At 37.6% G+C, this 23,184-nt stretch overlaps 1 protein-coding gene across 2 annotated transcripts; it reads right to left on the reverse strand.

Moving 5' to 3' along the window:
• Window positions 1–22,947, reverse strand: LOC140139874 (sodium- and chloride-dependent neutral and basic amino acid transporter B(0+)-like). 2 transcript variants are annotated; one of them, XM_072161634.1, is made up of 13 exons: window positions 22,588–22,947; window positions 19,471–19,630; window positions 18,570–18,701; window positions 10,702–11,044; window positions 9,973–10,105; window positions 9,616–9,750; window positions 8,817–8,920; window positions 8,068–8,192; window positions 6,851–6,963; window positions 6,070–6,201; window positions 4,246–4,461; window positions 3,581–3,745; window positions 1–2,669 (listed from the first exon to the last, which is right to left on the reverse strand). In XM_072161634.1, the coding sequence occupies exons 1-13, from the start codon at window positions 22,648–22,650 to the stop codon at window positions 2,382–2,384; spliced, it is 2,109 nt and encodes a 702-aa protein (XP_072017735.1). In that variant the 5' UTR covers window positions 22,651–22,947; the 3' UTR covers window positions 1–2,381. The 2 variants fall into 2 exon arrangements, with proteins under 2 accessions (XP_072017735.1, XP_072017736.1); XM_072161635.1 differs by lacking the exons at window positions 18,570–18,701; window positions 19,471–19,630; window positions 22,588–22,947 and adding an exon at window positions 18,500–18,557.
• Between the last annotated feature and the right edge of the window lie 237 nt (window positions 22,948–23,184).

Genomic DNA, 23,184 nt, shown 5'->3' on the forward strand with positions numbered 1-23,184 from the left:
TACAATTTGGCAACAATATATTTTATTCAATAAAAATTCTATTTTACGAATTAGATATCAAACCCATAATTATGTACATTATTCCATTGAAAAAGGCAATTTTGAGCGACGTCGGGGAATGGACTTATACAAAGTATACGAATTTATATTCACATTGTATAGAATTAACAAGATACTGTTCTTATTTTGTTTCCCTTGTACAATATAGACATATCGTATTTTTTCTCATTATTGTTCTAATTTAACAGTGTCATTACGCTACATACTTCTTGAAGAATCAGTCCTATTTTACCAATGTTTTGGCTGAAAAGACGGCTATAACTCATACACCATACACTATGGTCAAAAAGTTTCCAGCATGACACCTGTTACTAACTGTCAACATTTGACAACCAATTGCTTCAGACGAAGGTCACTTTCTGGAAAGCTGGACTGCACACGATCATCATGTAACTGATTGCCTGTCATGGCACCTGTTACCAACTGTCAACATTTGATAACCAATTGCCTCAGGTGAAGGTCACTTTCTGGAAAGCTGGACAGAACACCAGCATCCAGCTACCAGACGATCGTCTGATGTAACTGATTGCCTATCATGACACCTGTTACCAACTGTCAACATTTGACAACCAATTGCATCAGGCGAAGGTCACTTTCTGGAAAGCTGGACTGAACACGATCATCTGATGTAACTGATTGCCTATCATGACACCTGTTACCAACTGTCAACATTTGACAACCAATTGCATCAGGTGAAGGTCACTTTCTGGAAAGCTGGACTGAACACGATCATCTGATGTAACTGATTGCCTATCATGACACCTGTTACCAACTGTCAACATTTGACAACCAATTGCCTCAGGTTAATGTCACTTTCTGGAAAGCTGGACAGAACACGATGATCATGTAACTGATTGCCTGTCATGACACCTGTTACCAACTGTCAACATTTGATGACCAATTGTCTCAGGTGAAGGTCACTTTCTAGAAAGCTGGACTGAACACGATGTAACTGATTCCCAATTGCTCTCGGCTGTATGACGAACTTACTGGTAAATGATCACCATGTTCATTTCTGAGACAGGGAAAGAATTAATTTGGGAATCAAACCTGTTAAGAAGAATGTCTTGAAGGTACTTCTATAGTCTAATGATTATAGCTGCAATCAGTTTAACTCAATTTTAACAGGACTGGTGCAAAGTGCCTTGAACAATAATTACGATGAATACTCGAAATCTGCTAACGTGGTGACCGTGGTCAGCCTTTTCCAAATACAGTAAAAGGTTCGCCTAATGGCGCATATGCTCTCTTGACTTAATTGGAATTTCAGGCACAAACTAAAAATACCCTCCCGTAAAATTCCCACAGCAGATAAGGGCACTCACTAACTCTTAATTATTGGTGGAAATTTCAGAGGGGAAGCTCTCTATTTGTACGTGAAATTTACCCTAAGCCAAAGAAGCCCATGATGTGCGCTATTGGACGAACCTTTACGGTAGGCGTACATATAAACTATAGCTTGCTTTTTAATCATTCCCAAGTGGCTGTCATGGTACATCCGGATGGTACAGCTACAGTGGTATCCAAAAACCAGTCAAATAGACACTCCCTGTCTATATTGGATAAAAAAACATTTAAAAATAAGTTCACTTATGATATTTGTTCATAAGGCTCGTCTTCATAGCAAATTACAGCTGAAAATTGGGTTATTCCAGTTGAAATGGAATACATCACCTTAATCTCTCACACAGGGGTGTAGATTTCAAATGCACCCATTCTAGTATACCCCATTTGAAATTCACTCTACCTGTGTTGAAGATTAAGTGGTCATGTCTTCCCTAGTAGGTGTATAGATTTCAACTGGAATACTGAGTAGCCCCAAAATACCAACATTTTAATATACCTATTGCGCAACATTTCATACGTTTCGTGGTCAGAAGTAATACTGTATTAAAATCTACAATAAGTTACTATTATTATTAGGTCATGTACTAAAATGTTGTTTATAAAAAACGTTGCATAATCCTTGTCCCGCTCACTATCACATTAGGTAAATTAAGTTGTAGCTATCATAGACAGACAAGAGTTGGGACGAAACAACTTAAAAAGAACACTATTAGCTTCTGTTGAGGCTGTGGCACATTGTCGATTTGAAAAATATTACAAAATGTCTTTGCTCCTTTTCTCCCGCAGCTGCTACTCTCTTCTTCCACGCTTCCACCTCCTCTCACCTTTTGGATGGTGTACAAAGTTGTCGTTAACCAGTGTAACAGGCACCATTATTTATGCGCACAAAGTACTGCGCAAGTGCAAGTAGCTGCAATTCGTTCATGTGGACGATTAAAACATCTAGTATGGGCCCAATCTAGGCACAAAACATACTAAGCCATAGGACTATCAAACCCAGGATTAGTCCGTCCATTGTCCGGATATGGATTATCCTGTGGCACATTAAATCCATTCGAAGGCCTGGGATTATATTTCACAGATTTCTCTGGCACATTGAAACCATTCGGAGGCCTGGAAGCAGGCTGATTTTTCGTGGACGGTAAAAGGACACGACCTCCCATTGTAGTTCCATTGAGTTTGTGAACTTCAGCGGCCTCATTCCGGAATCTTTGTAAGGCTGGTCCCCAGAGTTCACTGGGATTTGCTGCGACACGAAGTCTCTGAAAAAGCAATCAAAGAAAATACCTGTTGTTAAAAGGACGTTTATGGCATGCATATTTTTTGCATAATGAAAGAGCAAAACCCTTTTTTCCGCGATATACCAGGTTTTCTGTTCATAAAACTGGTTTCCTGATAAACGTTGGCTTTTGTATCCAGAAAAAAATAGCTTATCGAATTTGATAAACCAGGTTTATCGATTCCAGAAGAAAGGTTTTCGTCAATAAACCTAGTTTATCGGTAGATCGAGAAACCAGGCTTTTCGGCAAAAAAACAAGTTTTTCTCTTCTTGTACAAGCCTCAACCTACATCATTACTACATCGTTTGATATTGCTAACAAAAATCAAGGGATTGGTACAAGAAGGCCATAATCTGCAAAAGCTGTCCTGTAAACATTTGACAATTTCGATATTATACACATCTAAAAACATGACACCTGGCAGCTATTACAGATAATATGGCCTTCGTGCTGTAATCCATCGAAATGTCCAAGTTAATGGACCCCGAGTAATGGACTGATGTTACAGTCAATCGAGTTTAAGCTTGCCACAATATGTGCCCCATCACGCCAAAGGGCACAACATTACTGATATATTTTCCCCAACCGTCCCACCCTCCACCCCCTCCCATGTGCACACACTATATACAAAAACCATACCTAACTCTCCCAACCCAACACACTGAAAATACACTCGGATGCTTGCACACTACGATACAAAACAATGCCCTCACAATATGTCATTGTTTTAGCGCAAAGTAGGTTTCCAGAACCTGGATGCATAATGGGCGAACAAGGGAGCAGGATCCAAAAAAAGACACATAAATGACGATCAGTTCCCATTCCAGATCCTGCTAACACAAATTTGTCGACTGCATTTAAAACTCTTATGAATATTCAGCTATTTTACTTACATCAATGATATTTCCGGGTGCACTGTAAACTTCCCATATAGCGTTAAGAGGTATCCATATAATTCCTGATAGGGTGACCATCCAACCAATACCACGGGCCCATGGCGGGAATGGGCCGTTGTATTCTGGCTCGGACCAATTAATGAAGTTAAACATCAGGACAAACTGTTGCAAAATACAAATAAAAATATCTCCGTCACTTCTTAGTCAATTTTCATAAATGAAGTGTCAAATTAAAAAAGAATGTACATTAATATTTTTATTGAATAAGTTCCTAGCAACAGTCCCTTATAAACTTGAGTAGTTACAGGGGCACGATGACGCAACGGCACGGGCTCTACCTCACAATCGCCGCGGTGGTGCCATTGTGTTGTGCACTTGGGCAAGGCGCTTTACCTCACTTGCCTCTCTCTACCCAGGGGTGAAATGGGGAGCTGTTAGGAATATTGTCCATTGGCATGATTGAGCACCGCCCAAAGGTATGAGCATGCTTTGGGCATTGTATGACAGCTGACATATTCTTCATGTTCAAACGACAGTGGAATAAATGTAAAGAGCTTTGATATGTATGTGAAACACACTGTATAAGTGACATTTATTTATTTATTTATTATTTATTTATTTATTTTCTCAGTGAGCTGAGATGAGTGGCATTATATACTCACGGTCATAAGGGCAGGTGTAAGGGCGCACCAACATATGGGCCACCAGAAAAAGGTGGGATGATTCACGTACTTATCCCCAATCATCACTCGTACATCATTGACAAATCTCTTAACGCCGTATAACCATGCGATGGCTACGGTTTCCATGAGCGCATACACAAGATACGGGAAACCAGCCCCGTAGCTATCCAATAACGCTACCCAGTACGGACCAGTCTAAGAAAGAAATTAGAAAAATACATTATGAAACAACGTTTTAAGAACAGGACTATTATGGATTTGCTTTAAGTTTTGTAAAGTGATAAACATGGTAACGTCGGCATTCTATGTCAAACCAACAGGGTTCACGGTCCAAAATGACAACGTCGTTAATGCAAAAACTGTGAACACTGGCTTCAAGGCCGCTGAATCGTTGTCATTTAAGCTGGCTCGTCTATGTTGGGACATTTGCAGAGGTTGGTCGGTTTCGCCAATGTAAAGTTCTTTGCACTCCTGGTCCTTAGCGCACTGGAAACCGTAAACTACGCCCACTTATGCGGCCATATAGGTTGCTTGTTCTTTGGGTGCTCTAGCGACTGCCGCAGGTATTAGTTGGCTGAAAGTGTTGCCGTGATCACGGTAGATTTTCTTAAGTTTCTCTGAAACATCCCCGTGATAGGGAATGGTGACATAAGTCTTGGCACCAGAAGGCGTGTTCAGTTGCCTTTGATAGCTGGTTTAGTGTCTTTCTTGCCACGATTGAGGTCTTTGCCAATTGCCCAGTCTTTGTAACCACACGTTTTCAAGGCGAGGCGCAGATGCTGGTGCTCCTTTGTATCAACCCTGTGGTAAAGCGTGTTCACCGTGCACACCAAGTTTCTGGAATGGATGATTAGAGCTGAACTGCAAATATTGATCAGTGACGTGTGTTGGTTTGCAAAATATGGATATGGAGAGAGTGCGATCTTGGTTTACAGTATAGTAACCAAGCAATCCAAAAAGGGACGTTTATTGTCTGTCAGACCTTCTTGGGAGAATTTAATTTTGTCGTCGACGTCTACTTGGTTGATATGCACGAAAAGTTTGTCGAGTTCTGATCCAGGTATCATTGACATAACGGCACCATTTGGAAGGTGGCGAACCGGAGTAAGACGACAAGGCAAACTGTTCAAATCCCATCATGTACAAGTTGAAAATAACCGGCGATACGGGAGAACCCATCGAACAACAATGGCGTTGCTGGTAAAATGGATTGCTAACTGATTGTTGTTAAAGTTAATCTGTCCTATGGTTGGGTTCTGGTCATCCAGCAACCTCGGATGACCCAAAATCATCCACCCAGCTGAAGGCCAAAAGGTTTGGCCGCAACGTCTGTGATAATATCTAACCAAAAAGTGAGTTTTTATGGTTGACATGATTTAATTAATTACAATTTGAGCATTTCCCAGATTGCTGAGTGTATACACAGGTTTATATATATAGTTCCGGTAAGTTCCCTTGCATAAAAGCGTGCACATAGCAGGACTAATGCCAAAATGTGATTATACAGCAGTAAGCTTTTAGTAACCTTTACATAATTTTCCTGCATACCCCGATTTCGTTGAAGTGATAGTTGATGGCCTCACCGGCACTCTGCGTGGGAATAAATCAATAATGTGCTTACCAGAAATCGACGGTTTTTTAATTTACGATTTTGAACCTCAGATTTCAGGATATTAATTAGAAAAAATGTGATCTATCATATGATACCAAAATTGGAATATTTGCCAAAGACATGTTTCCCCAAATTAGTGTAATTTTCGGTATGGTTTTGTTCTTGGCGCCGCGCCGCCACTTCAGACTTACCGTCGTAACGCACGTCAATCCGAGTATGTAGCCAATAACAGATGCGGTCAACATGACCCATACTTTGCGTTTGCGCAGTTGATCGGGAAACTCGTCTACTATTGCCGTCACTACGTTCTCCATGATTGTAAACTGAAGAGATAAGAAAACATTATGAATATTCATAGCTTAAACTTATGAATATTCATAGCCAAAACATGAATATTCATAGCTAGACTGAATGCTACAAAAGATAGAATTGTGGCAGCAAGCAATGTGAATGTCGTAGCTTTATAGAAGCTTTTAGAATTAATTATATATTCTTTCTAAAAGTGCATTAAAAGGTGGGTATAGGGCTAAAAGGTATGGGGTGAGACACCCCACAATACCTAGATATGTCCGCAAAATGTTTTGGTATTGTCGGCAAAATAATGCGTTCGTCGGCAAATTACAATGCGTCATAGAAATGTTAATCTGTGTTGCTGGGGATATTGGAAACTGTATTGCAATATATATTATTTTGGTTGAAGTCAAAATAAATAAGTAGTTGGCTAAGAACTGAGTCGCTCCTGTGAAGGCGCGCTCAGTACACACATCTCTAATGGATTGGTGTTTGGTAGATTGATCTGATTCAGAGATCACCCCCGCTCCGAATCTTTTTCTGGTGTCAGCCTGCCAATTGCCAGATAGGACCAACTAACATGACTAAAGGATTAGGATTAGGCTATGTTTCATTTGGCAAAACAGGGTACACTTTAGTACTGGAATCGGAAATACAATTTAAGAAAATACACCTTCTTACCTGGCTATCGAGACCCAATGTCAGAAGCATGAAGAAAAACAATAAAGACCAAATAGTTGGAACAGGCATACGTGCCACAGCTGCCGGGTACGCTATGAAAGCCAACCCAAAACCTGGAAAAAGACAGCAATGTAGGAAATCAGAAGAAGAAAAATGACAGAACGGGAGCTACATTTATATCATGATTCAAAATAAATTTATTCCGATGTGTACAATTTCAATACTCAGATATTAGCATTCAGAAAGACTGAAAGTGTCAAATGCCTCGAGCAGTCGAGTTTATTATTTTTAAAGAGGAATGTGACATATTACTGGGCCTCAGCAACAGAATTTGATCAAAACACCCAATAGCTCAAGTAAAATTGCTGCAGTCTTAACTACTTTTTTCCGGTTTTGGAGTGTCCCTGGACTTAGAACTAAATGCTAGGATCATTCATGGTTGACCTACATAAATGTGTTTTTAATATGCATGTGATAATTTGTATTCATGATATACTCTACCAATGATTTCAAAATGGATACAAATTCAATGCATTTTAAAATCATTATTAGAGTATGGCATGAACACAAATTATCAGTTTGCATATTAAAAACACAAACATTTTATTAGTATACGTCATAAGTCTGTTCCTCCCCCATAGGAAAACCATTTTAACATGCTTTAAATTAAACTTACAAAATTAATTTGATATTAATTTGTTACTGGTTATTGTTTTGGATTAATATAAATGTCACTTAGCAATTTATTTGAAGTTGTTGTCTTTTTATGGTCGATAACCACCGAATGTCTGCAAACCTCGGTTATTCCATTGAAAATCAAGGTCTGCAGACCTTTAAATCTGCCAAAACATACAAAATTAGCTCTGAAATTCTAGAACAACGGCCACCATATTTTTTCGCTGCAATGAACCTTAGGGTTCATTGCAGCTAGTAGCCCAAAGGCAAATAAACAGAGGGGGTACTTCCATATTGATGCTATGCTCCAGGGGAAGTCGGAATATAGGCGGAACGGACTTTCGACACATGGTATACTTCAACCATGAATTTAGCTCTAGGTCCAGGGACACTCCAAAACCGAAAAAAAAATCTCCTGGAAGAATCTACTAGCTTATGCTACTCGCAGACTTGACACCTTTCAAATATCAAATGACAAAAATCAGTTATTACACATATATCTTTTCTTGCGCTACATATTTGGTATATTTTCTTTCTCTTACCAGCGTCGACGACTTCATCCACTTCTTTCCCTAATTCATGTGCCATGAATCCAATGATTGAAAAGATGACAAACCCAGCAAACACACTTGTACAACAGTTGGCCACAGCCACGAAGAGGGAATCACTGCAATGAATAATAATGGTAAGCTCTCACCAATTCCCGGGTACAATATTTTTTGTTTTGTTTTTTGGTTTATTTTGGGGTTTTTTTTACAAAAATTACAAAAAAGAAGAAATTATAGACCCTAAATATGATTCAACCATGTGTCTTTTTAGCAAGTATTTATAGGCGTGTATCCTTTCGCATACGTAGCGCAGCTCAGTACTTATAATTGTGTAATTATCCACTTACAGTTCTCCATTACAACTGGGTGAGGTGAAGCAAGTGAGATAAAGCGCCCCCTGGAAAGGGCCATACCCTAGAACTATTATTATATAGCTCCGTTCGCCCATTGAATAGAGCGAGTGGAGAGCATTGTTGGGATATCTTATCATCAGAGTCCTAGCACAGAGCCTGTGCAGGCTGTGCTACCCTTGCACCCGTGCACAACACGTTTGCGTTGCAGGGATTCGAACCTACGCCTCCAGCTACCACGCGATTACGAGTTTAAATCTTTACAACTGCGCCACTGCACCGTGCCCTCACAAGTGAGAAGGGACATATTGATCACAGGCGAAGGCAAGATAGAAATTCATTTTTGATGCGCTTTCAATTTTGGACACTTAAAATAATATTATTATTACTTACAAATAACAATCATTTTTGAATTTGTTATAAGAAGACAAAGTCACTAGACCACCACTAGCAGCACTTAATGAGTAGAAAATCTGAACGGCAGCATCCAACCAGACCTATTGGGAAAATGTAACATATCAAACAATGAATCACTCAGTCAAACAAATAACAGTTAAACAATATTATAGAATTAGTTCATTATTATAGAATTAGTTCATTAAGTGTTGGTAGACATCATTATTGTGCATTTTCAAATTTTGGGATCTCAACAGAAGATTAGACGTACTACAAATTTCCCACTCTTTTGTTTTTCATTGCTCCTTATAATTAATTAAAAATTGTAAAAAAATCACAATAAAGCAACTATTCTGCAGGACAGGTTGCTTCTAAAACTAAAACAATCTGTTAGGCCTGTCTCTAAAAGTAACCTGTCCATCTTTTATTATCAAACTTTGGTAACCTCTACTTTTTATCATGTATTGGTACATGTACTCTGGCGCTATATACTGTAGTTATCAGTGATGTACCGGGCACAGTTTCTAGGTGGAGTGCAAAATTGTTCAACTGACCCGCTACAAAATAACTTTACCGGGACATACGCGTGTAGCGCGCGAAAATGTGCAATTTTAATGCTAAAAGGGTAAAAAAAAAAAGGTTAATTGTGGCCTCGGACGAGCTGGTTTGGACGATAGCACATCCGATAACAAAGTAGCCCGTTTCGGACGGGCGGACGGGCGATATTTTACACAACCGTGCAAAAAATATCAAGCTCAGTCCCTTGACTATTAAGGGAGTTGAAATGTGTTCTTACCTGCGCGTTGCCAATCTGCTTAAAATCCGGGGTGACGAAGAATTTGATTCCTTTTTCATAACCCGGAAGTGTTAAACCACGAATCAGTAAAATAACGAGAACTAGATAAGGAAATGTTGCGGTGAAATACACCACCTGAAAATAAGTAAACAAAGATTTAAAAAATAAAACTTTGCCAAATTTGGCAGGAAAATATCAGGTTATAATTAGTACTTAAAAATAGAATAGTTCATCACAATGTTGGGAAATGTAGTGAAACAATGAATACGAGAAAGAAAAAAACCCCGCAAAAGTTGCCAGAATATGCTGTACTACAGCAGACAGAATAACCACAACAAATTAGAGATGAAGACTCACCTTGCCTGATGATTTTATTCCTTTGATCAAACAAAAGAAGATGAGTATCCAGGCAGCTAATAAACTTAGAGCCAATCCCCACACCACACCATTTTGTTCATTCATATTGGGTGATTCGTGTAAAACAGAATACCTGTAAATGGGTAAAGAAGGGTAAAATAAAATATTAATACATCAGACGTAAACACACTTTAAAGAAATGAATTATTATTAATTTTTTTTGATATGATTTTATGACGGGAGTTCATTACAATTATTGGGTTTGTTTAACGGGTTCGCCGTCGTTTGGAAACTGTCAATGTTTCGTCAGGAGTAGCTCTGACTTCTTCAGGACAAAGTACTAAGAGTGAGACATGTAGGACGCCCTTGCCTACTGATGGCTCTGAAAAGAGCCGTTCACTGAAGACTGCCCCTTGCCAACCGAGAACAAGCAGACCTCGCCTATCTGCTAATGTGAAAGATTTGGTGTTCATTGAAGACTGCTGTTCATTGAAGACTGCCCCTTATCAACAGAGAACAAGAAAACCTCGCCTATCTTCTAATTTAAAGGTTTAGTGGCTCTGAAAAGAGCTGTTCATTGAAGACTGCCCTTGTCAATAGAGAACAGGCAGATTAATTGTTTCTCACAGGGTTTTTGATGGTTTATCAAAAGATTTTATTCCATAATTTCTTAACCGGATGCGGGAAGATTTAAGGAAAGTTTGTATTTTTCAATAAGGGTTGACTTACTTCCAGTATTCTTCACTCGCTGATACCCTATCTTTTTCGAGTGGGTCTGAATACCCGGTTGTGTTATATCCACCAAAGTTTTTAGTAATGTTATAAGCACCAAGTTCCGAGTTGCTTAGACTTGACAGCTGTACGCATGTGCCATTAAAAGTCACTATTCCACCTGCGTCGACGCATACTTGATATAGGTCACTGCAGTACAAAGTGTTGAAGTCATGATGACAACCGACCCACGGTAACACACGTGCGAATGAGGCGAAGAAATAATATATGGTGTATGTGATGATTACATTGTAGTAGATAGCTACGTAGGCACCGACAAAAATTTGGCCGTATCCAATACCTGCATGTAAGGATAAAGTTAAGTTTGACGGTTAATTTAGCTTAAAGGATGTCTGCGGCAATCACAACATTATGCCTTATATGTATAATATTGACATTAAACGAATAAAAACAGACGCTTCCCAACACGCGATATTCAAAACTCCCGCCCCGAAATTGTCTAGTACAATGACGTCATGGTTACTTGTGCTCAGCCTTCATTGTATTACTGGGATGGGACGTCATTGCACTGGAAAATTTCGGCGCCCGGGAATTTTAAATATCACGTGTTGAGAGACGGCTGTATTAATGCGTTTTTATGGTCAATATTAGTTTCTTTCAAATAAAACCACGTGATTCGTGCTTGATAATTATTTTTTTTTATCATACCGTATAAATAATAATACTATGTATATTGATGATGATAATCTTTATGTCAATTCATGTTCTGTAACAACTAAAGAAAATAATACTGACCTTGTTACTGAAGTTGCCAGTAATATTACTAATTCGTCTGCCTATGTTCAACTCAATCATGGCAAAATACCACATTTTCATTCTAAAGGTATCAAATTTGGGCATATCAACATCAATAGCCTGATTGGTAAGATTGACGAATTTCGTCACATGTGTACAAATGTTTTTGATATAATTTGTGTCAATGAAACCTTGTGTGATAACACAATAAGTGACAATGAATTACACCTTCCTGGTTATAATTTGCTGAGGCGAGACAGGTACAGAGGTGGAGGAGGCGTCGCTTTGTATATTAATGATGTTTTTAATTTTACAAGGAGAGATGATTTATGTGTTGATAAAGATATTGAATGTATTTGTGTTGAATTATCACCTCCTAATAGACGAAGTATATTTATTTGTGCCGTATATAATCCAAATGGGAAAGATATTGAGTTTATTAATAAGTTATCTGTTATGTTATCTAATGTTTCTTCAGGAGACAATGAAATTGTTCTCCTTGGTGATTTTAACTGTGATTTTACTATTAATGTTAATTCTAGAGAAGTAAATGAGTTGAAATTTGTTTCTGATATGCATCAATTGCAGCAGATGATCGATCTTCCAACCAGGGTTACGGATCATAGTAGTACAATAATTGATCTGTTATTCACTTCCAAACCTGAATTGTTTACTAATTGTGGCGTAATCCAAACAGCTATAAGTGATCATTTTATGATATATGGAATTAGAAAAGCCAAGCCGATAAAAGGTGTTCACAGAACAATGGAGTATCGTTCCTACAAATGTTTTGAGGAGAATGTTTTCATTAATGATCTATTAAATGTTCCATGGTATGATATTGAGAATTGTGATAATGTTAATGATGCTTTTGATTTGTGGCAATATATGTTTAATGAGGTTGTTGACAAACACATGCCAAAGAAAACTAAGCGGGTTCGAGCTACTCCCTCGCCGTGGCTTAACAGTAATATTAAAAAGAACATGTCAACCCGTGACTTTTTGCATCGAAAAGCTGTACGGTCTGGTGAAAAATCAGACTGGGATGCATACAAGGCTTGCCGTAATAAAGTAACTGCAATGTTAAGATCTTCTAAAAAGCAGTATTTTAATCATACTGTAAGTCAAGGTGCTGGTAATTCGAATAAACTGTGGAAAGCATTGAATGATATCCTTCCATCTAAATCATCTGCAAACCCGTCATCTATTGTTGTAGATGGTAAAGTTTTGTCTTCTAATGATGACATGTGTAATGGGTTTAATACTTACTTTGCCAATATTGCTAATGAATTGATTGATAATGTTGAAGATAATGTTGAAGTCCATGATGTAAATACAAATTGTGTTAATAATATTGATGATATTTCAGACTGTGGGGATGACATTGAGGTAATAATACCTAAACTCAATTTACCATATATTACTCGTGAGTTTGTTAACAATGAAATTCTTAGTATGAATACTAAGAAGGCAACTGGTCTTGATGATATTAGTTGTAAATTACTTAAACTTGCCAGGCCTGTCATTGTAGACAGTCTAACCTACATAATGAATATGTCTTTGTGTACAGGTATTTTTCCAAATGCTTGGAAGGCTGCTAAAGTTGTGCCTCTTTATAAAGGGGCCGATTTGAATAACACCAACAACTATCGGCCAATTTCCATTTTATCATGTGTTAGTAAGATAATTGAAAAGGCAGTTCATAAGCATGTTTACTCTTATCTCAGTGAGCATAACCTAATTAATCAGCATCAATCAGGTTTTAGACCATTTCACTCCACTGAAACTTCTCTCACTGATATGATTGATGGTTGGCTTGTTAATATGAACTCAGGTAAACTGACTGGAGTCGCCTTTATAGATCTTCGTAAGGCTTTCGACACGGTCAATCACGATATTTTGTTAAATAAATTGCACGGCATTGGTTCTACCGAGAACACTGTTAAGTGGTTTAGGTCCTATTTAACGGATAGGACGCAACAAGTTTCTTTTAAAGGGTCCATTTCTGAGTCACTCGCTGTCAATACTGGTGTTCCTCAGGGCAGTATACTCGGTCCTTTGTTGTTTATAATTTTTATCAATAATATGTGTGATGTAATTAAGCATGGTAGCATTTCTATGTACGCTGATGACACCACTTTGTCTGTTGATGGTGATAATGTCAGTGACATTTCTAACAAACTAAGTTCTGATATTGACGCCCTTATGGTGTGGTTGCACAATAATAAATTAATTCTCAACACTGACAAAACTAAGATTATGTTACTCGGTACAGGTGCTAAACTTAAGAATGTGCAAAGAAATGATTTTTCTGTTATGATTAATGGTTGTGAACTTGAAAGTGTACATAATATGAAATGTTTGGGTGTTTTAATTGACAATGAATTGAATTGGCATAAGCAAGTTAAGAACGTTATCCAAAAGGTTTTTGTAAGATTGCTCTTTTACGTCGTGTAAAACCTTACTTGGATATAAACACTCTTAATGTTCTTTACAAAGCTTTAGTCCAGCCACATTTTGATTACTGTAACATAGCTTGGTATGGTCGCTTTAAAAATGACACTGCTAAACTTGATGTATTACAGAAACGGTGTGCGCGAATTATTTTAGGTGTTGACTTTTTCACTCCTTCGGATTACATGTTTAATGAACTTAGATGGGAGCGGCTTTCAGTCCGCAATCAGTATTTTAAAACACTTATGGTATATAAATCTCTGCATAATCTAGCACCGCAGTACTTATCTAAGAAGTTCAATTTTGTAAGTGATAACCATGATCGTAATACTAGACAAGCTACTTCTGGTCAGCTAGCTCTTCCACCACTCAATAATGGTTATGATATCGAGTGTTTTAAACATTCTTTTAGTTATAGTGGTGTTAAAGTATGGAACCATATTGATCTATGTGTTAGAAATTCTCTAAATTTGCTTTCTTTTAAGGAGATGTATAAGAGACGTCACTTTAAACAGCACTAATTAATATTTTGTGTGGTGCTTATGCAGGTTGCCTCACTGTATTGAGTTTATTATATTGTTGTTATAATATGGTTGATATGTTATGTTGATATGGTGGTTGAAGTTAAATATTTTATGCTATGTTGTTTTAAATTTGTATATATGTATTATTGCAGGGCCCCGGGTAAGACCAGCGGTTAGCTGATTCGGGCCTACCCTGAATAAAGATTATAAGTAATAAAAAAAAAATAATAAAAAGGCATAATGTTGTGATTGCCGGAGTCATCCTTTAACTGTTTAATAAAGCAAATACGACACAGTGTTATATGAATTATCCATCGCACCATACATAGCTAGCTGGGGCATGGACCTTCAGCAGTATCGTGGTAGGGGTGCTTATCAGAGGTATGCCTATTTGGGCGCTTAATAGGGATCACTTATTGGGAGCCCTTATTGGTAACCTAATGTTGGGCGACTTTTCTATAGAAATTAACGGTTCAGTGTGAAAAAATTTGACCGACTTTTCCGTTTGCTCTTGCGACTGTCGGCTAAAACCAATGGCTAGTATTATTAGAGAAAAGTTGAGCGACTTCATGACTATGACCATTGACCCGCGATTCTGCTTGAAAATCTATGGCAACCAAAATTTGAGTCCGCTCATATGCCCAAATCTTAAACCCCTTCTAAGCTGACCAACTCCTTAAGGGATGTGTTTGTATGTGTGTAAATGGAGGAGAAATGGGAGGATTTTGGCATGTTTGCTGTGATTGTTTGCCTAGCAATATTGATCACAAGTACACAATTGATGGTGCATATCAAGGACCAAACTCTATAGTTTTATATTTGAGCACGATCACTTCTGTAAGGTCATGGGAAATTATGTAAATCGGCTTTTATATTTGATGTTGCATATCGGCTCACGCACTTTATTTTTGTACCCAGTATTTCACAAAGTCCCTGTACTCTGATGACCCTATGACTTTTTGCTGGTATGTTGAGCACTTTAGACAATTAATTATAGTACTTACCTCCTACTTTAGGAACATGCGTATGTCTTAATGTATGTCGACCATGTCAACAACCCAGTGTAGTTTTACATGGTTGGAAAAGTCTATTTCCTTTCGCTATTTTGCCAATCATAATTCATAAATTGTCCAACTTTTTTGACAAAAAAGAGTTTTACAACTATTCCGCCAGCAAGGAAACACAAATTTATGTGTATCCAGTGCGTCCTTTACGTTTAAATAGTTCAGTTTATTGTCAAGTTGTGCCTCTATACGCCATATTTACGGAATTGATGATACGAGCTGATACGGAATTTTTGAACCCAAATTTCTTGAAATATACATTACCTTTTTAACTTCTCGCCACGAAATTGGATTCATAAGAAGGTCAAATACAAGCCTTCCATTATGGCTGGTATCATCATCTCGATTGGTGTCTTGTGTTAGTATTATTCCATATTTTGCTGGTAGAAGTTCAATGAAACCCTCCATAATTCACGACTACTGTCACTTGTGTTATAAACTCGATGTGTTTACTATATTGTCGCTCGGGTCCGCGACTAATCGCAGGGACCAGTCTATCATTAGCTATTCTATACACTTTTCAATAGCCTTATTGTGATGTGTGGGAGTTTTAAAAGCCGAGCCATGAACAAAATATAATGCGAGCACCTGGGGGCATCAACTTTAGAGGTGACGGTATGTGCCTGTCAATATATGCCCCTCTTTTGAAGCCGACTATACCCGACGACCAGGCACCTTCAGTTTTCAAAATATTATACCCAATGACCCCTTTTTCATTTTGATTGTACATAATTGACCCTTTTTTTATAAAAAAAACACCCAACGTTTTGTACTGATATGCGCCTACTTCGCGACGCTTGTACAAAATGTAGGCACATATACCCATCAATTCTAAAGTTGAGTGCCCAGGGCGATGCATACTGCGGGCCAATGAACAATGAGATAGTGGCTTTTCTGATATCACTTTGAGGAACTGTTGAAGTATAAATCAGCCAACGAGTAGGTGTGTCCAAATTGCACATCTTGAATTGAGACCAAGACATGCTGTTATTTCAATTGTTATATCGTTCCGGTTGGTTTATTACCTACCATTGCCTACGAGATGCAGTTCTAAGGTGACAGAGGGACAGGTCTGCAATTCGATTCCACAACCATTCATACCTTTCATCTGTTTTATTGTATTATCATGCGAATTGCTCCGTGGTACCTTACGGGTACCTGAATTTTATTTGAATGAAGATGACTCTGTCATGCTCGACGTCATATTGCATAATTTCTATACAGTATATGCAATAAACCAACCAGAACAGTATAACAATTGAAATAATAGGCAGTTCTAAGATAGGTTAAGAAGAATATAACGTCATTCTGTATTATTATTCAAGGTTGTAACGTGTGTCTATGCTGTCATGTAGGCCTACCTGGCAACAGACACGCCCCCGGTACAAACAGATGAAATTTGTAGAAAAGCGTGATTATGACAAAAAACATTAAAAAATGATACTTTGAGGTATTGTTTTTTTAATTTTTGTATGGCAGATCATACATACACATGTGCTGAGGTCAAAAAGGTAAAAATTTTGTTTTTGACCCCTGACTCACCTGTCATTCCAAACAACCCCTTAAAACAACATTATCGTATTGTGCGATGCTATTTCACTACATTTAATTTTTATTATTACGTAAAAGCATATCAAATAATCAGTACATTTAATTGAAAAGTAAATTAAATCAAGATCATTATGCATGACATTTACATACCCTGGATTTTAGTATTACGCAATTTCCCATTAACAACAATAATGCATAATATTTTTTTTATAATGACAGGAGGAATGCATTCTTTTAAACCCATGCTGGTGCCCATCAGTTAAATTCAGTTTGGGCCAAGGGTGAAAATAAGAGCGTTTGAACCAGGGGCCACTTTGGCTTAAAAAAGTGCGGGTTCACCAAGATTTGGAGTGAACCAGGAGTCACTTTGGATGAACCAGGGGTCACTTTGGATGACCCAGGGGTCACTTTGGATGAACCAGGGGTCACTTTGGATGAACCAGGGGTCACTTTGGATGAACCAGGGGTCACTTTGGATGAACCAGGGGTCACTTTGGATGAACCAGGGGTCACTTTGGATGAACCAGGGTCACTTTGGATGAACCAGGAGTCACTTTGGATGAACCAGGAGTCACTTTGGATGAACCAGGAGTCACTTTGGATGAACCAGGGGTCACTTTGGATGAACCAGGGGTCACTTTGGATGAACCAGGGGTCACTTTGGATGAACCAGGGGTCACTTTGGATGAACCAGGGGTCACTTTGGATGAACCAGGGGTCACTTTGGATGACCCAGGGGTCACTTGGGCAGCTATTGTTCTTCTTGGTCATCATTTTCATCTCATTGCATTTTCTTCAGTTCTTAATTTTCATCTTCATTCTCATCTTCGTCATTTTCTACTTAACCATTATTTTCTTATTGTTCCCCCTCTTCCTTATGATCTCTCTCCACTCCTTGCAGGTAACATTACCAATTTGGGTTCAGTTAGACAAACTTAATGTTCTTCCATTCTACATGCAAAGACGCACCAATCCCAAATGTCGATTGTGAGCATTTTACAAATGGTATTGCAAGATCTGGTAAATCTACTATCACGCAGTTGACAGAAGCAACAAAATTTCAAAGAAAATCAAAACACACATTTTTTGCCTCAAACTTGTGCACTTGCCTATTGAAAAAAAAGTAAAAGGCAATCTATACATAGTGTTTTTATTGTTCGGATACCGTATTGGCTTTATTTTTGAATTATTGACAAAATAAGTCCAATTTTGGACTTAATATGACTTCTTTTAGTCAAAAATGGTAAAAAGTTGTATTTTGGCATTATTTGGTCAATAATTCAAAATATAAAGCCAATCCCGGGGACACAAATTCATACGCACAGGCCCCTATTCTCATTACGATAACCTATATACAAAGAGAGGGAGACAAACAGAAAGATTAACAGTAAACAAAGGAAGATTCACCTCTCATGATAGGCACTGATCTCCAGCATGTGATTGGCCCTGAGCTGCAGTATTGACCAAAGGCACTTACCTCTCATGATAGGCACTGATCGCCAGCATGTGATTGGCCCTGAGCTGCAGTACTGACCAAAGGCAACCTCGAGTAAAAACAAAGGCAATCCGGCGAATGCCAACATTATGACGTAAGGCACGAGAAAGGCACCTGTAAGAAAACCACATGTGAAAAATACAAGATCGTTATTATGCATATGGTGCATGCTTTGATTTATTGAGAGGATACCTATCCCCTTCCCAAAATCCTTTGTAACATATTACAGCCCCTTTTTATTAGTCCTTCAAGAATGACCTCGGCTATATGGGAGGGGGGGCGAACAACTGGTGGCTTTGTTTCAGTTTGCTGTTTTATTTTGCCTTTCAAATGTTTAGTGTTCTATCTTGGCGCAATGGGCTTAATGAAATGGCGCCCTATAAATGCCTTGTATGTATGTGTATGTAACAACGAGGCCGATGGCCGAGTCAGCCGAGAGTCATTCTTGAAGGACTACTTTTTATGCATGTCGAGCTATTTAAATTCTTCTTAAAAGTAATTTGCGCCAAAATGCTTAAAAGTAATTTGCGCCAAAATGCTTATTGTATAGCCTATACCTTGTATCACCATGAACATTAGTGCTAGTGTTAGGGATGAAATCAAAACTCGTCCGGGGATCGACCGCTGGTAGTCCGGCCGGTTCCGTTCGGTTGAAACCGGTTTCTATTGTTCTAAACAATGGAACGCGATATAGCCGCCGGTTGAAACCGGTGATGGAGTTTTGATTTCATCGCTTAGGTGGTATGGGGTTGAACTTCTATTTTAAAAATATTAAACAGCATGAAATTTGTGAAAACATATCTGTAACAACATGCTATGTGATCAAATTGGTATAGCTTTCAATAAATATGTTGACAAACAAACAGACAAACAAACCACTTACCACCTCCATTTCTGTACGCAAGGTACGGAAATCTCCAGACGTTACCCAAACCAACCGCATACCCAAGACACGAGAGAACGAAGTCCATCTTGCTGCCCCAGTTCCCCCTCTCCTTATTCTCGTCCCCATCATCGTCTGCATCAAGTAACTCGACTTCACTCTGTATAATAATTTATATTAAAATAAGCATCATGTGTTCCTTATAAGATCTTTCAAATTTTATGTCATTAAATGAAATAACACACTTAACCGTACTAGCTTCATTTTAATGAACAATGTCCAATTCTCTTTAAATTGCAAATCTTGTGCAAGAAGTTACTATTTTCGCCTGTTTTGTCATACGGTTGTAAACTCAATGAACTAGTATGACTTTGCTAAAGAGCGCTTACAAATTGATACGGTATGCAACTTGTTTTTGTTCACAATGACATGAAAGTGTATAGATCTATGGTTATCCTTGGGATTTTTGTGAGATTGTGTAGGTTTATAATTAGGTTAAAATGAGCACCAAATGGAGGCAAGACCCAATTTTAAGAGCCCTCAACTTTTTTTTTTATTATCTACCAATAATGATGGTTTGAATCAGTATATCACCATGATACTGATTCAATTTATTATTATTATTATTATTATTATTATGATCAGCATTAGCAACTTTTTGGAATACAATGAAGACCACAGTTAGCTACATCACATCTAGGGTAATGTTGAAATATTCAGAGGCCTAATCCCGCGCTGGCCATCTTTCGGGTATCGGTTTCAAACACGCGCCGAGTGCATTAACTGCTTCAGTTAACATGCATTTCAGCTCACATATTTAAGTCAAACAAATTCCATATATTTATAACCGTGGTAAGATCATCTTTTACAACAATAGCACCATGTGTTTGCGGCAGACCTGGGGTGCAAATAAATTACCATAGAAATCCAAATAAAGTTTTGTATATATAACGGCTTATAACATGAATTTGGCGGTTGCATAAAACTTTATAGCGATACTGATATGCATTTCTTTTGTATGCAAACAAATTTAGTACTGTCATGACTGTGAACTATTTTATTCTTGTGTGCTTTTGTTCCGGGTCTTTTAACCTTGACAACATGCTTTCTATATACATGTAACATAAAAGTCTGATAAATGGGGTCATTGGGTTTTGTGAGTTTTTTGCGCGCAAACAAACCCTTCCATATTTCCGTCCGATTTGAAAACACGACACAGCCCGACTCTTGTACGTGCAAATTTCGTTGTCAAAAAGGTTACAGTGCAACTTTCATTCATTCAAAAATTGTTTTCAGTGAAAATCGCCAGCATTTTCCAAACAAACAATAATAAATAGCCTTTCAATTTTGCCTGAGGCAAATTATTTTAAAAGGAATAACATGTAAATATGAGGTGAAGGGGTTATCGGTTAAGATCTATAGTTATGCGTTAAGACTTGAATTCTTGTACTTTTCTGTTTTTGAACAGGTTTAAAAGGTGACTATGACCAGGTCAGCTCTTCAGTTTAAGGGTATACGAGGTATTGTTGGTCGAAGCAGCCAAAAAATTTTTATTATCTGAATCAATATATTATTGAAAAATAACACTTTGGTGTTTTGCAAAAGTTCATGCCACAAATCATATACTTTGAAAACTTGCTTAATTTATTGTTGTTAATGAGATACGTTTTTACAAAAGTGTTGTTGTTTCAGCACTCTTTACAACATAACTCAAGAACCACATGACCTACAAAAGTATATCTGTGATATTTGAATTCTTCTACACGCTCGCTATGAATTGAGCAATGCAATTTTTGCTAAAGCTCACTACCATCGCAAGATGCTGCGAACTACTTTTTTTGCTGCTTCGACCAACAATATATCGTATACCGGTAGCCTACCCTTAAGTATTAACATGATTAATATTTTTCAAAACTGAGTTGCCATGTGTATATAAAAATTGTCGTTATTTGTTTGTTTATTTCCATATGAATGAAATATACTATATATATATATTCATTCAGAAGCATATTATCTCAGGTGGAAATTGCGACCTTGAACTCATAGACGATTCAATAGAATTACGCAAATGGGGATCGTGCCATCTTCACATGTGCTTTGAAGAATTGATTTCCTTTCGTAAATACGTCCTCAAATTGATATATTAAACAACATCATTGCAGTCATAAAAGTGATATTTTTTTAATTTGAGGATCAGTATTATATAGCCTACTAAGTAATCGAATTGCATTGATCATTGTAAGACTATTTTTAGACACGTAAAATCACCATTACAGTCATGCTATGACATAATTTGCGTGTGCATGTGAAGAACTCTGCTTTAGTGATATACTAAAATAGCAATTTGCATTTGCTAAAATGGCAAAAATATACCCTATACCAATTTCTTGTAATCTTGTGATAGCGCTTATAGCTTTAATATACCAGAACAATATCAATATGTTATCTTCACCTGATAGCTAAAAATTATTTCTTATAACACAATAAAACAATATTTTAAATGACAGAGCTGCGGTTGTTTACATCATTATTATGAATGAATTAGGTAATAACAAAAGCATTTGATGTGATATAATGACACCAAGTCACTGCATGCTATCTTCAGATGATAGTAGTCAGTTATGCCTAATTACACGTCTAATTACAGATAAATGCATAAATGCGTTTTGTATTATGAATAAGAGAACTCTCAGTCTCATCGATTGGGCGTGTTGAATACTGACTCACATTCGATGGGAGTATTGAAAAACTGTCACCAATATAATTTACGATATAATATGCATGTCATTGCCCATTCAATTCCATCTATTGAGCTTTGTATGGCACAAGGGTATGCTGTTATTATGCGATGGCATTGCTGCATGACAAAACAATACAATACTAATACAATACTGCATTGTAAAAAAAACCCGTCAAGTCCGTCATACGGCATGCAAGCTATTTTGCTATCTTCAGCTGATAGCATTTCATATAAAATACGGTACTACACCGTTATAATATGCAATGGAAATTCGAATAGATTTACCGAAAATACTCTGCTAACAAAATGTGACAATTAATTATATTTCAAAACAACCATGAAACGTAATTTTCTAAAACAAATCCCTGAACTCTTACCTTGAATTCTGAGGCACTAGGCGCTGCTGTTAGATCCCCTGTAGACGATGCGTAGGCCGTCATGATTGAACTACCTTTTCCGTGTACTAAAATTTAATAACTGTCATACATGCATTAGACAATCGCTAATATTTATGGATTGCATTAGTGTTTAGTTTTTCATTTTTGCCATCAGTCATGTATTGTTATATATAACGCTTAAAACATTCATACCACCATGGTCAGTTAAATTATAAGAATACAGTGGTTCCGTGATTTTCATGCAAACATATTAACGGAATGCGGCGGCGAGAGGTCAATTTTGTCCGGGTCAGTAAATACGATGGCCGACTATTGAATTTTGCAACCCACAGAAATACATGTGTATTTTTCTACCAAGATAAATTGTATTCAAAATACATGGGGAGTGACGCATTATCGAACAAACCACTATTATTATATTTTTGCCTTTTGTTGATTCCCGTATTCTTTTACCAGTAATATACCCTACGGGTAGAATTAATTGAGCATGATTGAAAGCCGGGGATCATTGCGAGAGGTCTCGCTATTGTCATGTTAATAATTGGAATGCTTAACTCGATTCCAGAAGGCCTTTGT

Source organism: Amphiura filiformis, chromosome 18 (assembly GCF_039555335.1).
Source record: "Amphiura filiformis chromosome 18, Afil_fr2py, whole genome shotgun sequence".
Taxonomy (NCBI): domain Eukaryota; kingdom Metazoa; phylum Echinodermata; class Ophiuroidea; order Amphilepidida; family Amphiuridae; genus Amphiura; species Amphiura filiformis.

What these genes read in the sequence shown, in the direction of transcription:
- LOC140139874 (XM_072161634.1), bottom strand. Translation starts at nt 22,650, where the DNA reads ATGACGGCCTACGCATCGTCTACAGGGGATCTAACAGCAGCGCCTAGT. An exon ending in CATTGGGTCTCGATAGCCAG is followed by an intron (nt 6,202 to 6,850) that starts GTAAGAAGGTGT and finishes TTATCTCTTCAG; the next exon opens with TTTACAATCATGGAGAACGT. An exon ending in GATTGACGTGCGTTACGACG is followed by an intron (nt 4,462 to 6,069) that starts GTAAGTCTGAAG and finishes TTTCTTTCTTAG; the next exon opens with ACTGGTCCGTACTGGGTAGC.